General features: G+C 39.7%; 1 protein-coding gene and 1 long non-coding RNA gene across 2 annotated transcripts in view; both read left to right on the forward strand.

The window, feature by feature from the left end:
* The window catches only part of c10h1orf210 (chromosome 10 C1orf210 homolog), a 29,858-nt gene extending 25,492 nt beyond the window's left edge, over positions 1–4,366 (forward strand). The window contains exon 4 of the mRNA XM_034179527.1: positions 4,001–4,366. Coding sequence (XP_034035418.1) covers positions 4,001–4,221 — 221 coding nt within the window. The 3' untranslated portion in view covers positions 4,222–4,366. The remainder of the gene's footprint in view (positions 1–4,000) is intronic.
* Positions 4,367–5,382: 1,016 nt separating this feature from the next.
* Positions 5,383–6,821, forward strand: LOC117518412. The gene is made up of 2 exons (XR_004562977.1): positions 5,383–6,256; positions 6,371–6,821. It is a non-coding gene; the product is annotated as an uncharacterized LOC117518412 (long non-coding RNA).
* Positions 6,822–12,802: the final 5,981 nt, after the last annotated feature.

Here is a 12,802-nt window from a genome sequence, read left to right on the forward strand (position 1 = left end):
CAAGTGACTAAACTTACACGTGCATCACATTAACATAGTGATTTTGGGGAAACATTTTGGGGAAATGCTGTCTTTGTCAGGACGGGCGACTGCCCGACAACCATAGCGGCTGAACTCGCAACGCAGACTCCCAGACTTGGTGTTGGAGTAGGAAAAAAACATGGTCTTTATTTCAGGCTTAGGTTCGGTGCCCAGGTGGTCAAGTAGCAGAGGAGAAGTCCAATTGGGGTCAGACAAAAACGCAGTCATGCTCAAGCAGGGGTCAAGGCACAGGCAAACACAGTAATCAAGGTCGAGGCAAAAAGCGTGGTCGAGGAGAACAGAACAATAATCCATACAAGGCTTGGCAAAAACAGGACTGAGAACAAAAGGCTGGGATGTGTGCAAGAAGCAACAACAAACTGGCAAAGGAGTGGTGGCTGGGAAGACACTAAATAAGCAAGTGTTAACAAGGTGCACCTAAGGAGAAGGATCTACAAAGGGGGTGTGGCTAGTAAACAAAGAGTATAGATGGGGCAAGACAGTGAGGAAGGGATTGTGCAAAGTGGCGTGATGTAATAGACAAAGACACGTGAGCTGGTGCAAGAGTATGAGTGAATGGAAACAAAACAGACTGAATCAAAGTGAGGGAAAAACATAATGGCAGATGCAAGGCGTGGAGTGAACATAATTAACTGGACGTGAGGGAAACTGAGAACTATGGACAAAAGTAAAATAAAAACTGAGGGCAGAATAACATAACCAAGAACAGGGTATGAACATGAGGACTGAAAATGGAACATAATTACTTAAGCAAAACTAAGCAAGGTTGTAAACAAGCTATATGAAAAACAAACTACAGAAGGCAATGGTTATGGTTATGTTAGGGGGAGGGGTAGGGTGAGTAATAGTAAGATTAAAAAAAGAAACCATTACGAAAATGTGACTCAGTTTGTGACGGGAACACGAAAAAACTCATGAGACTGGGTTATGTTTGCCACAATTTCTTAGTCATTATCTTCTACTAAAAAAAAAAAATGAACATATGTCACTGTGTTCAACAATATCCAATGTTTACTCTATATCATCTGTCCATAGAAGTAGGATAAATGTCTATGATCTACATGATACTATTTTAGATTATAGTGTTTTTGGAGAGTCCTGGTCAATCTGTCAAAAATCTACTGGTGATTATGAAAGATATGGTTTACAATAAAGAAAATAATATTTTACTTTGCATGTTTGACTTTTTTATGTTAGTATTCATGTTGGGAAAAGTTGCTTAATACTAGTTTGAATTTTCTTTTTTTTTTTTTTTCAGCCACAATATTACGCTGTCATTCCATGAATGAGCGGGTGTGGTGGCCAAGTGGTTCATGCACTTGGTTTCAGTACATAAGGTTCCAGTTTCAAATCCCACCCCTGCCACATTTCTCCATGTAACGTGGAGTTGCGTCAGGAAGGGCATGTGGTGTAAAACCTGAGCCAATATCAACATGCAAATCCACCTTGGATCTGCTGTGGTGAACCCGAATGGGGTTAGGGTTAGGGGTGGAAGGATCATACATCTGAACAGATAAAATGCACAAACAGGAGAAATCATATGACTTTCTCTTGAATCTTTATTGACTGAGATATTATATTCATTAACTCCATTTTTCATTATCTAGCAAGTCGTTTAATTTGACCAAAAAAAGGTGTGAGATGTTGCTTCTTGCTACCATCTGCAGTTAAGGAGATGAAGCTTTAGATTCTCAGATTGAACCTTAACACTTCTTTATTATTTTAAATGCAAATGGGGTTTGGTATTAAGACACACCAGAACAACCTTAAAAACTTGAACGTGGTTCATGTGTAGCACAACCACATGTCTATCTGGTTCATTTTAAACAATGACCGCCACATATGGATTTTCATTTCATTTATACAGTGCCGTTTAATAGCAAGTTATCTTTGCCACTGATTTTCTGTTTTTAACCATTAACCATTTAAATGGTACAATTACATAATGATCTGATATGAATGGACATTTAGGTAGAATCATACAGAAACACCAGAAGTCTGTGAGTGCGAATATGAATCAAATTCATAACCTTAGATGAAGCCCTTCATATCTACAGGGGAGCAGGCCCCCCTAATACAGTCGCCCAAAATGAGCATGCTTACTCCAACTTTAGCATTTTCCAGCACAGTCGGAAGGCTGAAAGAAAAAGAAGAGGAATCAGTAGTTGCTTGCCTATATTCTGTCTGCTGGTTACTAATGCAGGCTAACAAGTTATATATATGAGGTCTGTTAGAAAAGTATCGGCAAGTATTGGCAAAGGCTCACCCATTGATCAGCTCCAGGATGATCAAAGACAGTCTGGAGTTACCTGTAAGTGTCGTGACAGTTAGAAGACGCCTGTGTGAAGCTAATTTATTTGCAAGAATCCCCCACAAAGTCCCTCTGTTAAATAAAAGACATGTGCAGAAGAGGTTACAATTTGCCAAAGAACACATCAACTGGCCTAATGAGAAATGGAGGAATATTTTGTGGACTGATGAGAGTATAATTGTTCTTTTTGGGTCCAAGGGCCGCAGACAGTTTGTGAGACGACCCCCAAACCCTGAATTCACGCCACAGTTCACAGTGAAGACAGTGAAGCATGGTGGTGCAAGCATCATGATATGGGCATGTTTCTCCTACTATGGTGTTGGGCCTATATATCGCATACCAGGTATCATGGATCAGTTTGGATATGTCAAAATACTTGAAGTGGTCATGTTGCCTTATGCTGAAGAGGACATGCTCTTGAAATGGGTGTTTCAACAAGACAATGACCCCGAGCACACTAGTAAACGAGCAAAATCTTGGTTCCAAACCAACAAAATTAATGCCTCGCAGATGTGAAGAAATCATGGAAAAACTGTGGTTATACAACTAAATACTAGTTTAGTGATTCACAGGATTGCTAAAATAGCAGTTTGAACATAATAGTTTTGAGTTTGTAGCATCAACAGCAGATGCTACTATTATTGTGAACACCCCCTTTTCTACTTTTTTTTACTAATAGCCCAATTTCATAGTCTTAAGAGTGTGCATATCATGAATGCTTGGTCTTGTTGGATTTGTGAGAATCTACTGAATCTACTGGTACCTTGTTTCCCATGTAACAATAAGAAATATACTCAAAACCTGGATTAATCTTTTTAGTCACATAGCACTACTATTATTCTGAACACTACTATATATATATATATATATATATATATATATATATATATATATATATATATATATATATATATATATATGACCCCAGTTCCAATGAAGTTGGAACGTTGTGTGAAATGTAAATAAAAACAGAATACAATGATCTGCAAATCTTTTTCAACCTATATTCAATTGAATACATTGCAAAGACAAGATATTTAATGTTCAAGCTGACTTTTTTGTTTTTGTGCAAATATTTGCTGTTTCAAAATCTAATTATAGCGCCACAGTAAACTCATTACACAAAGTGGACCATTTCAGAAAATATTTATTTTATTGTTGGATTATATTGATTTTAGCATTAAAGTGCTCATTGCTTTAATGATGCATCTGGCCAACGTTGCTGATCTAAATGCATGTATTTTATTTTAATTCATTTCTAAAACATTTTCAACAATGTTGTGGATCAATATATCGCCCTTGATGTCAAAATATAATTTATGTATTGATTATATTTTGTATTGTTAAGCTTAATCGATGAACCATATGGCACCTACATGCAGTGGAGTAAAAAATACAATATTTGCCTCGATGAATAAAATAGCAGAAAGTAGAGTTACTCAAGTAAAGTACAAATTTATACATAAGTACAGTACGCAAGCACCTCATTGTAATACTTTTATTAATTTAGGTCTAGTTGATGTACATAAGGTTGACTGAAACTCACAGGTTACTGATCCACTGGTGTAGTTGTTAAAAAGACTTACTGTTGAACCATGACAAAGTGTCTTCATGGAGAGTGATGACAGACTGTGTTACCACTGACAGGCATGGGTTTGGTATCCACCATTGATCATGAGTGGGCAGTGGATGCTCATCGTGTGCCTCCCGCATGCGACGATGATGATGATGATGATGATGAAGATGATGATGGCTTCATTGAGGATAACTACATCCAACCCAGTGAGAGAGCGAGGGCCGAGAAAGCAGCGGAGAGTTTGGGGGACACAGAAGAAGAGATGGATGAGATTGAATTTACCATAACCTAGAAGCATGAAGATGGAACTACACCTCCTCAGCTCCATTTTTTTTTTTGATAACTGAGACACCATTTCCACTCCCACTTTGTTCATTTTATTGTCAGAATAGCTGTTTCAAAATGATGAACAGAACACTTGATGAACACTGATTTATCACAAGACATAATAAACTATAAATGCAACACTGTCATTTTTGCTCCCATTTTTCTGCATTGAAGTAAAAGATCCGAGACTTCAATGCACCCAAAAGGTTTATTTGTCTTGAATTTTTTTTTTTCACAAATTTGTTTAAATCCCTGTTTGCACTTTACGTTGCACCTGGCAGGTGTGGGATATCAAGATGCTGATGAAACAGCATGATTATTGCATGTATTGCATAGACTGGTCAGAATGAAAGGCCTCTCTAAAATTTGCAGGCAGTCTTATTTTTTTTAGTTAAGGTCCTTATCAGATGAAGTTGGATGTTGATGTGGTGGTCCTTGGCTGGCGTGGTTACACATGGTCTGCAGATGTTTGGTTGGAAATAACATTGTACAATGGGGCACGTTTTTGTGTTTGGGTTTGGTCTCCGCATTATCCTTTTTCTGGCATTATTCTGTCTCTGGCTGGTTTCCACTACACAGTAGATTTGCTCAGAAGTTCACTGGTATTTTCAGAATGGCGACAAAGCAAAATGGCAACATTTCCATTAACTGATGGAATGTGACTTTTGGCTTCTGCGTTCTCACGAATGTCATTCTAGTGATTCTCTCGTGAGAACTGTAAATCCAGACATGGTGATGGAAAGGTAAGTCCTACTCAATATTGGCATTTTTTTTTATATTGTTTAACAATGGTCTTACTCTGAAAACATGTATTTCATTTTTTTTTTAATGTTATATGATGTTTTCTGTATGTCATGTGACCTGCAATACTGGAAAAACCTTTTCCATTGACAGATTTCAAAATAAGACTTTTTTGAATCGCCTGAAAACCTACCTCATGCAAACATTAAAAACACTTTGTGGTATTTGAGAGTTTATATATATATATATATATATATATATATATATATATATATATATATATATATATATATATATCCAGGGTGTACCCCGCTCACACCCTATGGGCTAAGATAGGTTCCAGCCCCACGCAACCCGAACTTGGATAAGCAGTTGAAGATGGGTGTGTGTGTGTGTGTGTGTGTGTGTGTGTGTGTGTGTGTGTGTGTTTCCATTAAAGATATAGTGCAACTGGGTTTTTAAGATTTAAGTTATAAAAATAATTTACTTCAGCACCACTATCATTCCTTAGCATTTAGATAAGGGATTCATAAAAAGGTGTTGCCAATATGATCAAAATTCATGCTGCCTGGAAACAATTTATAATTTCAACACCTGAGGGGGAGAAATTCAAGGGATCGAATGCTATGACAACATTTGGTAGATCTGAAAGTGATTTACAAGAAATCTTAAGAATGCTAATGCAAGATGGGTCACAGGTAATCTCAAAACCTCACGCATGCACATACACACGCTTCCTCCTGTAGTTAGTCAGCATGACAGCAATGAAGGAAAAGACTATTCACTATGAAATTTCCCACCAGATAAATATGTCCTCTTTATTAAAATGAGCTGTAATTTTGCAACATGTTAGAAAATAAACCTACATATATTCACTGTTAGAATGGTCTCTCACTGCCAGATTGTTTGGGTTTATCTTCCTCTTTCGTGTTTATATTCCCATAGGAGGTTACAGGCAGAGAGGTGCTATGCAGGTAACTTTTTCATTATTTTTTCATCTCTTTTACAGACTTTTGTTGGCGTCTTGGATTTGTTCATCTCGTGTGATAATTTTTTGTGTACTCACCTACTGCTTGTACTTTGGATATCCTACTTTCTACTCCCTCAGAAAGACTGTTGCCTGTTGCACTGATCATCCATGTGCCTGACCTCTGCCTGCTTCATGAAAGCCCACTTTCCTGCTGATACAAACTCTGCTAAAAACTGTGCACATGGTAATTTGGTTTGTTGTTGCCATTGTTGTGGTTCTCTGCATAGGGGTCGTCTTGAATTTGTATACACGGTGAATACTTTGTTGTCATAGAAATTAGAGTTACAAATACGAATGGTTAGAATTATGGACACATCTTTATGGCAGGTATCTTACTCCATAGTCCTCTGCCTAAACCATTACACACTGGAGTGTGCTTGTGGTAGCGAAATGAACATTCAGTTCATGGCCAACAACTCTGGTGGACATTTCTGCATTTAGCATGTCGATTATATGCTGTCTCTCTCTCTCCAAATGACATCTGTGGCTTTGTGTTGTTTGATAAAACTGCAAATGTTAGAGTTGGATTTTGCTGTGAACAGTCCAAGGAACCCGTGTGCAATAATCATGCCGTTTAATCAGGATCTTAATATGTCACACACAGGTGGATGGATTACTGTATCTTAGCAATGGTCAAGAGCTCAATAACAGGTTTTAACAAATTAATTGACAAAATTTGAGAGAAATATTTTTTGTTGGTGGTGGTGAACAGAAGACATTTTACATATTTTCTTCAGTGCATGGAAAATGGGAATAAAATAAAAGTGTTGCATTTATAGTTTCGTCGAGTATAGCTAAAAAAAAACAAAAAAAACGTTGCGATTATACTCATCTTGAGTGTGAACTAATGTCAAGTAAGGTGTGTGAATAATTGATTTCAATGTGAAATCAGATGTAAAAAAAATTGAAGACTGGTATTATTATTAAGGACAAAGGAGTTGTTTTGGGGTACAACACTAAAGTTATAATAATCATTTTTTTCCAAATGTACATGATAAATGAAAACTGTTTAAAAAGGTAAATGTATTTTTGACTAAATGAACCTCAGCCAAATGCCTGAGGTTTAACTAAGAAAGTTCATTATGGGGGGAACAATGGGCCCTTTTGTGGCCTATGCTCTGCTGGGCTGGTAGTCCACCCCCTCTTCCCTAACCTAACCTAACCTAACCTAACCTAACCTAATACCTGTATAATGTCATTGTTAGACAGTTTCAGGGTATTTTCTGTCTGAATTTTCTATAGATAAGCACATAACTGGTGACGCTGTTAAGTCCTTAGGTCTGATGTAGTTGATGCATTTGATCAACATTGAGAACATTTTCAGATGTTATCGCTTTGCAAAGCTATAACAGGATTGCTTTGTTCTTCTTTTAACTTCCTCTTAATGAGCCACATCAGTTACATTTGTGAATTTATCATGTGCCATATTTTGACCTGTGATTGGCTGAGTTTATTATATGTTGCTCACAGCACCTCAGTAGGTCAAGAGCACAAGACTGAAGCAAAGTGCTTTTTATAGCAAAAAGGAAAATCATCATATGTGCTGAATTTAATTAGAACCAAGAATACCACTGCCTGTGATTGTGTAATGAAAAAAAAATTCTATCTATCTATCTATCTATCTATCTATCTATCTATCTATCTATCTATCTATCTATCTATCTATCTATCTATCTATCTATCTATCTATCTATCTATCTATCTATCTATCTGTGTACATCTATATTATAATAGCCAGGTCATTTGGTTTTTGTAGTTCAATTGGTGTAGTCAGTTTAGTTAAGCATTATGCTGCTGTTACCATGAATGACTTAAGTGTCATACTCCCGGTACCACAAGTGAAAAGTGTAGTGCTGTCAGTGTCTTCTGACGCACTCTCTGTTTGTCATATTAAAAGGACTTGCTTACAGCAGAATGCAGAAAAGACAAAAAGCTGTGTGTGCAATTTTGATCATGCACAAACTGGGGAGAGCTGACATTTGCTGTTTGGTATGTTTATATATTTTGGTTCAACGATGAACAGTGCCAAAAAAATTAATAGTGATTGAACTAATATTTTGAGAAAAGCTATATTAGCTAACAACACTGAACAATGGACATTGATATTCTGGACTCATGCCAATCCAGCAGGGGGTGATATATCATCTATATATTAACAGCATGAGTGCGTGCATGATTTTATTTAGTAAGTGCAGTGTAATTACATAATATAATTCTAAATACATTAAAAATACATGGATGACACAAGAAAGTGAAAACACTTATTTCCATTGTGGTCCATTTCAAAATCAAATGACAAAATAGAAGTAAAAATAAAATAATAACAATAATACTGATGATGATGATAATAATAATAATATTAATAATAATGATGATAATAATAAGAATAATAATAGCGTGTATATGATAACCAGAACCTAAACAATTTATAAATACATTAAGACAGAAAATTAACATTAAAAAAATTAAACATTAAAAAATATGTAATTAACAGGAAATAAAAGGGTTGAGTCCTCTTCTAAAAACTGTTGAGGTCTAAGGTTTAAGATTCTAAAAACTTAGACTTAAGGTTCTAAAAACTCTGGAATCACACACCTTGAAAAATGTTGGCTACCTATTTTTTGATATATATATATATATATATATATATATATATATATATATATATATATATATATATATATATATATATCAAAAATAGGTATATATATATATATATATACCTATTTTTGATATATATATATATATATATATATATATATATATATATATATATATATATATATATATATATATATATGCTGTTTTAATGTGATTTACGGTACATTTGATGTCTTAAAGTAACAATAACTCGTACAAGTCCAAATTCATGGGTGTATTTTAAAATTTCTGGAAGTGTACTGAGGCACATCAAGAGCTGTGACCTGTTTGACCAATGGCCCACGGGCTGCCAGTTTGACATCACTAGACCACTTTGTGCTGTAACTTATAAAGCTTTTTTTTTTCTTTTTAATTAAGGACAGCCATGATGTGCAGTTATGGCACTGTGATACGCTCTTTAGCAGTGATTGTTGTCTGTATTAAATCATTTTTCCTTTACAGGAGAAAGGAGCTTCAAGGCAAGTTTTAAAATCATATTGTCGTGTTACAACATCACTGTATATTGCAATTTCAGCTATTCCAGAACTTATTTAGAGGTTTTCAAGAATTTTTAGAAAGCTATGGCTGTCCATGGATTTTACAGCATTGAGGAATCTGCAAAGTGCGGCTTCAATAAAAAAAAAATCTGAAGTGCACCTTGTTTGCATGGATAATGTAAAATTTTCCCTCAATGTTTGTTTCAAGTTGTTGTTCATCTCATCATGTCATAAACTGCAGTTAATCACTTTTTTGCATACTTTCCATAAGAACACTGATGAAATTGACCTCTGGAACAGGCCTGCAGTGTTTTGGATCCTCAGAGAACATTCAGCTGATGAGAGCGGTCTGAAAGGCCTGAAGCCGACAGGAATCCAACTCCCCATCCAGAGAGATAGTTTAAAAAGTCGGATTTCTCGTGGCTACCTAACATCTTTCTGAGTATTAGCTACCTAAAGTTAGCTCGGGCATATGTTAGCTCTAGCTAGCTAACAATAGATAAAATTGTAAATTTAAGCTACAATTTGTTGAATTTAGGGGTATTTATTATCAGAATTGCTTTGATAATCAGCTGTTCATTAATGTTTTATAACCTGCAATAATGAACTGAGGTGTTTTCATAAGCTTAGAATGAGCCTATCTACGGTTACTGGGTCCCCTTCAAAGAGGCCACGGTGTTGACACAGTGGCCCAAAACTGACATGTTGGCACTACCTTTTGTATTTTCCAGTCAAGCAGTAAACTTCAGTGTCTCACTTGAAGGTGTACTGGAAGTTGGACATGTTGCATTTTCTTGACTGGCCGCTTGAGGCTGGCTACAAAACAGAGCACATTCTCACAGGAATCCATGTTTTTAAATGTCCAACGTTAGACCAGAAATAAAAATGTTTACATCCTGGTACAAAAAATGGTTTGTCTCTCTGCAGATAGCTTCCTCTGTGCAATCAGAATTAGAATTTTTTAAGGCTGAATTTGTTTAGCATCAAAATATTCACCCTCAAAAAATTCAACCAAAAAAAATTTCAACCTCAAAAAATAGAAAAGCAGAGGGAAGCAATTGATCTCTGTCGCAGTGGTTCAACATTCAGCCAATTATCTTTTGCTCCATTGGTCATGTGACACAGAGACCAAATCAAAAGAAAAAGAAGATGACTGTTGTGAAAGTGTCGTGACACGGACCCACAACAGGGGGCATTAATGAACGGACAATGGATAAGCCAAAAGTAACAATTTAATGTTGTGAATCGCACAACGACGTACAGACAATAACAATATGGTGACTGTCAATCATACACCAGGTGACGTGTGGGCAGGCTCGACAATAGAAGACGCCTGGCGAGAGAAGAGCCGGATCCCACACAGCTTTCACCGCCAACGGAGCTGAAGAACACCGGAGCCGCCAAGCCCTGCGCCCCAGGTGGCCGCTGTCTTCAGCAGTCAGACCCGGTACTGCTAGCAGAGAACAGAGACAGTCCTGATGAGTGTGAGGTCGCACACTCAGTAATCCCACAGTCTGTACACAATTAGGAGGGAGAACCTCCACCTCCAGCAACCATTTCACCCGTGCAGCTCCTGTTGGTCTCTTTCCTGGATGGAGTGAGAGGCGAAGAACGTCGTCCTCTCACTGTCCGCCAATCCAGCCTCCGACAGAGCCCGCAGGAACACGGCTGCACACAGAACAATGTTTTGGACAACAATAATTACAGCAGAGAAGGTTACCTGGATGGTAGCTGATTTCTCGGCGGGGAGGTGGAGTTGCAGTCCGGCCTTTATGGTGGTGGTGATGAGTAGTGGATGAGTGACAGCTGGTACGGATGATGAGTGACAGCTTTCACTCCTGGTCGCTCCGACGCCCTCTCGTGCTTGAAGCCCGCACTTCAAGCAGGGCGCCATCTTGTGGTGGTGGGCCAGCAGTACCTCCTCTTCAGCGGCCGACACAACAGGACCCCCCCCCTTCAACCCCCCGCAGTTTCCTACGGTTCGTCGGTTGGGGCCAATCTGTCACCGCCGCAACCTTGGCCGGGTCAGGGGCGACGGAGTTGGAGGAGATTATGAACCCCAGGAAAGACAAAGAAGTGCGGTGGAACTCACACTTCTCACCCTTCACAAACAGCCGGTTCTCTAACAACCGCTGTAGGACCTGACGTACATGCTTGACATGGGTCTCAGGATCCGGAGAAAAGATGAGTATATCGTCTAGATACACGAAGACAAACCGATGCAGGAAGTCCCGCAAGACGTCATTAACCAATGCTTGGAACGTCGCGGGTGCATTGGTGAGGCCGAACGGCATGACCAGGTACTCAAAGTGACCTAACGGGGTGTTAAATGCCGTCTTCCACTCGTCTCCCTCCCGGATCCGAACCAGGTGATAAGCATTCCTAAGATCCAATTTCGTGAAAATTTGGGCTCCATGCAGGGGCGTGAACACTGAATCCAACAGAGGTAACGGGTATCGGTTGCGAACCGTGATCTCGTTCAGCCCTCTGTAATCAATGCATGGACGGAGTCCGCCGTCCTTCTTGCCCACAAAAAAGAAACCAGCACCCATCGGGGAGGTGGAGTTCCGGATCAACCCGGCAGCTAACGAGTCCCGGATGTAGGTCTCCATTGATTCGCGTTCCGGACGTGAGAGGTTGTACAGCCTGCTGGACGGGTACTCAGCGCCCGGTATCAAATCAATGGCACAATCGTACGGACGGTGCGGGGGCAGCGTGAGTGCCAGATCCTTGCTGAAGACGTCAGCAAGGTCATGGTACTCAGCTGGCACCGCCGCCAGATTGGGGGGGACTAAAACCTCCTCCTTAGCTGTCACACCGGGTGGAACTGAGGATCCTAAACACTCCGGGTGGCAGGTTTCGCTCCACTGAACCACAACCCCAGACGGCCAATCAATCTGGGGATTGTGTTTTAACACCCATGGAAAACCCAAAATCACTCGGGAGGTAGAAGGTGTTACATAAAACACAATCTCCTCCCTGTGATTCCCAGACACCACCAATGTCACTGGCTGTGTCTGGTGTGTGATTAGTGGAAGAAGGGTGCCATCTAGCGCCCGCACCGACAATGGTGATGGTAAGGCCACTAGAGGGAGCCCAACCTCCTTTGCCCATCTGCTATCCAGCAGATTCCCCTCCGACCCCGTGTCCACCAGTGCTGGGGCGTGAAGGGTTAGATCCCCACTCAGGATCGTGACGGATTCGTGCAGATCGTCGGGGTTTCCCCACGTGGGTGTTGTGACCCACCCTTAGCCCAGTCTCTAAGGACGAGTGCTGCTGTTTTGACCGTTTGGGGCATTCTCTCTGTGTGTGCTCGGTAGAGCTGCAGAGAAAACACTCTCCACGGATCTGCCTCCTTTGTCTCTGATCTGATCGCTTTTTGGCCCTGCTCGTTTCCCTAGCAACGTCAGCAGGGGATGCTGTCGTCACGTGGAGAGCCCTGGCAGCGGAGCGTGGGGAAGTCGGCTCCCTTTCGGACCCGGGAGGAAGAGGGACGGCTTGTGCCTGACCACGCCCTTCGTCTCGCTCCTGTCGGTGTTCTGTTAATCGGTTGTCTAACCGTATAACCAGGTCGATAAGCCCATCTAAATCCCGTGGCTCGTCCTTCGCCACTAGGTGCTCCTTAAGGACCAGAGACA

The sequence above is a fragment of the Thalassophryne amazonica genome, chromosome 10 (genome assembly GCF_902500255.1).
Source record: "Thalassophryne amazonica chromosome 10, fThaAma1.1, whole genome shotgun sequence".
In the NCBI taxonomy this organism is placed as follows: Eukaryota; Metazoa; Chordata; class Actinopteri; order Batrachoidiformes; family Batrachoididae; genus Thalassophryne; species Thalassophryne amazonica.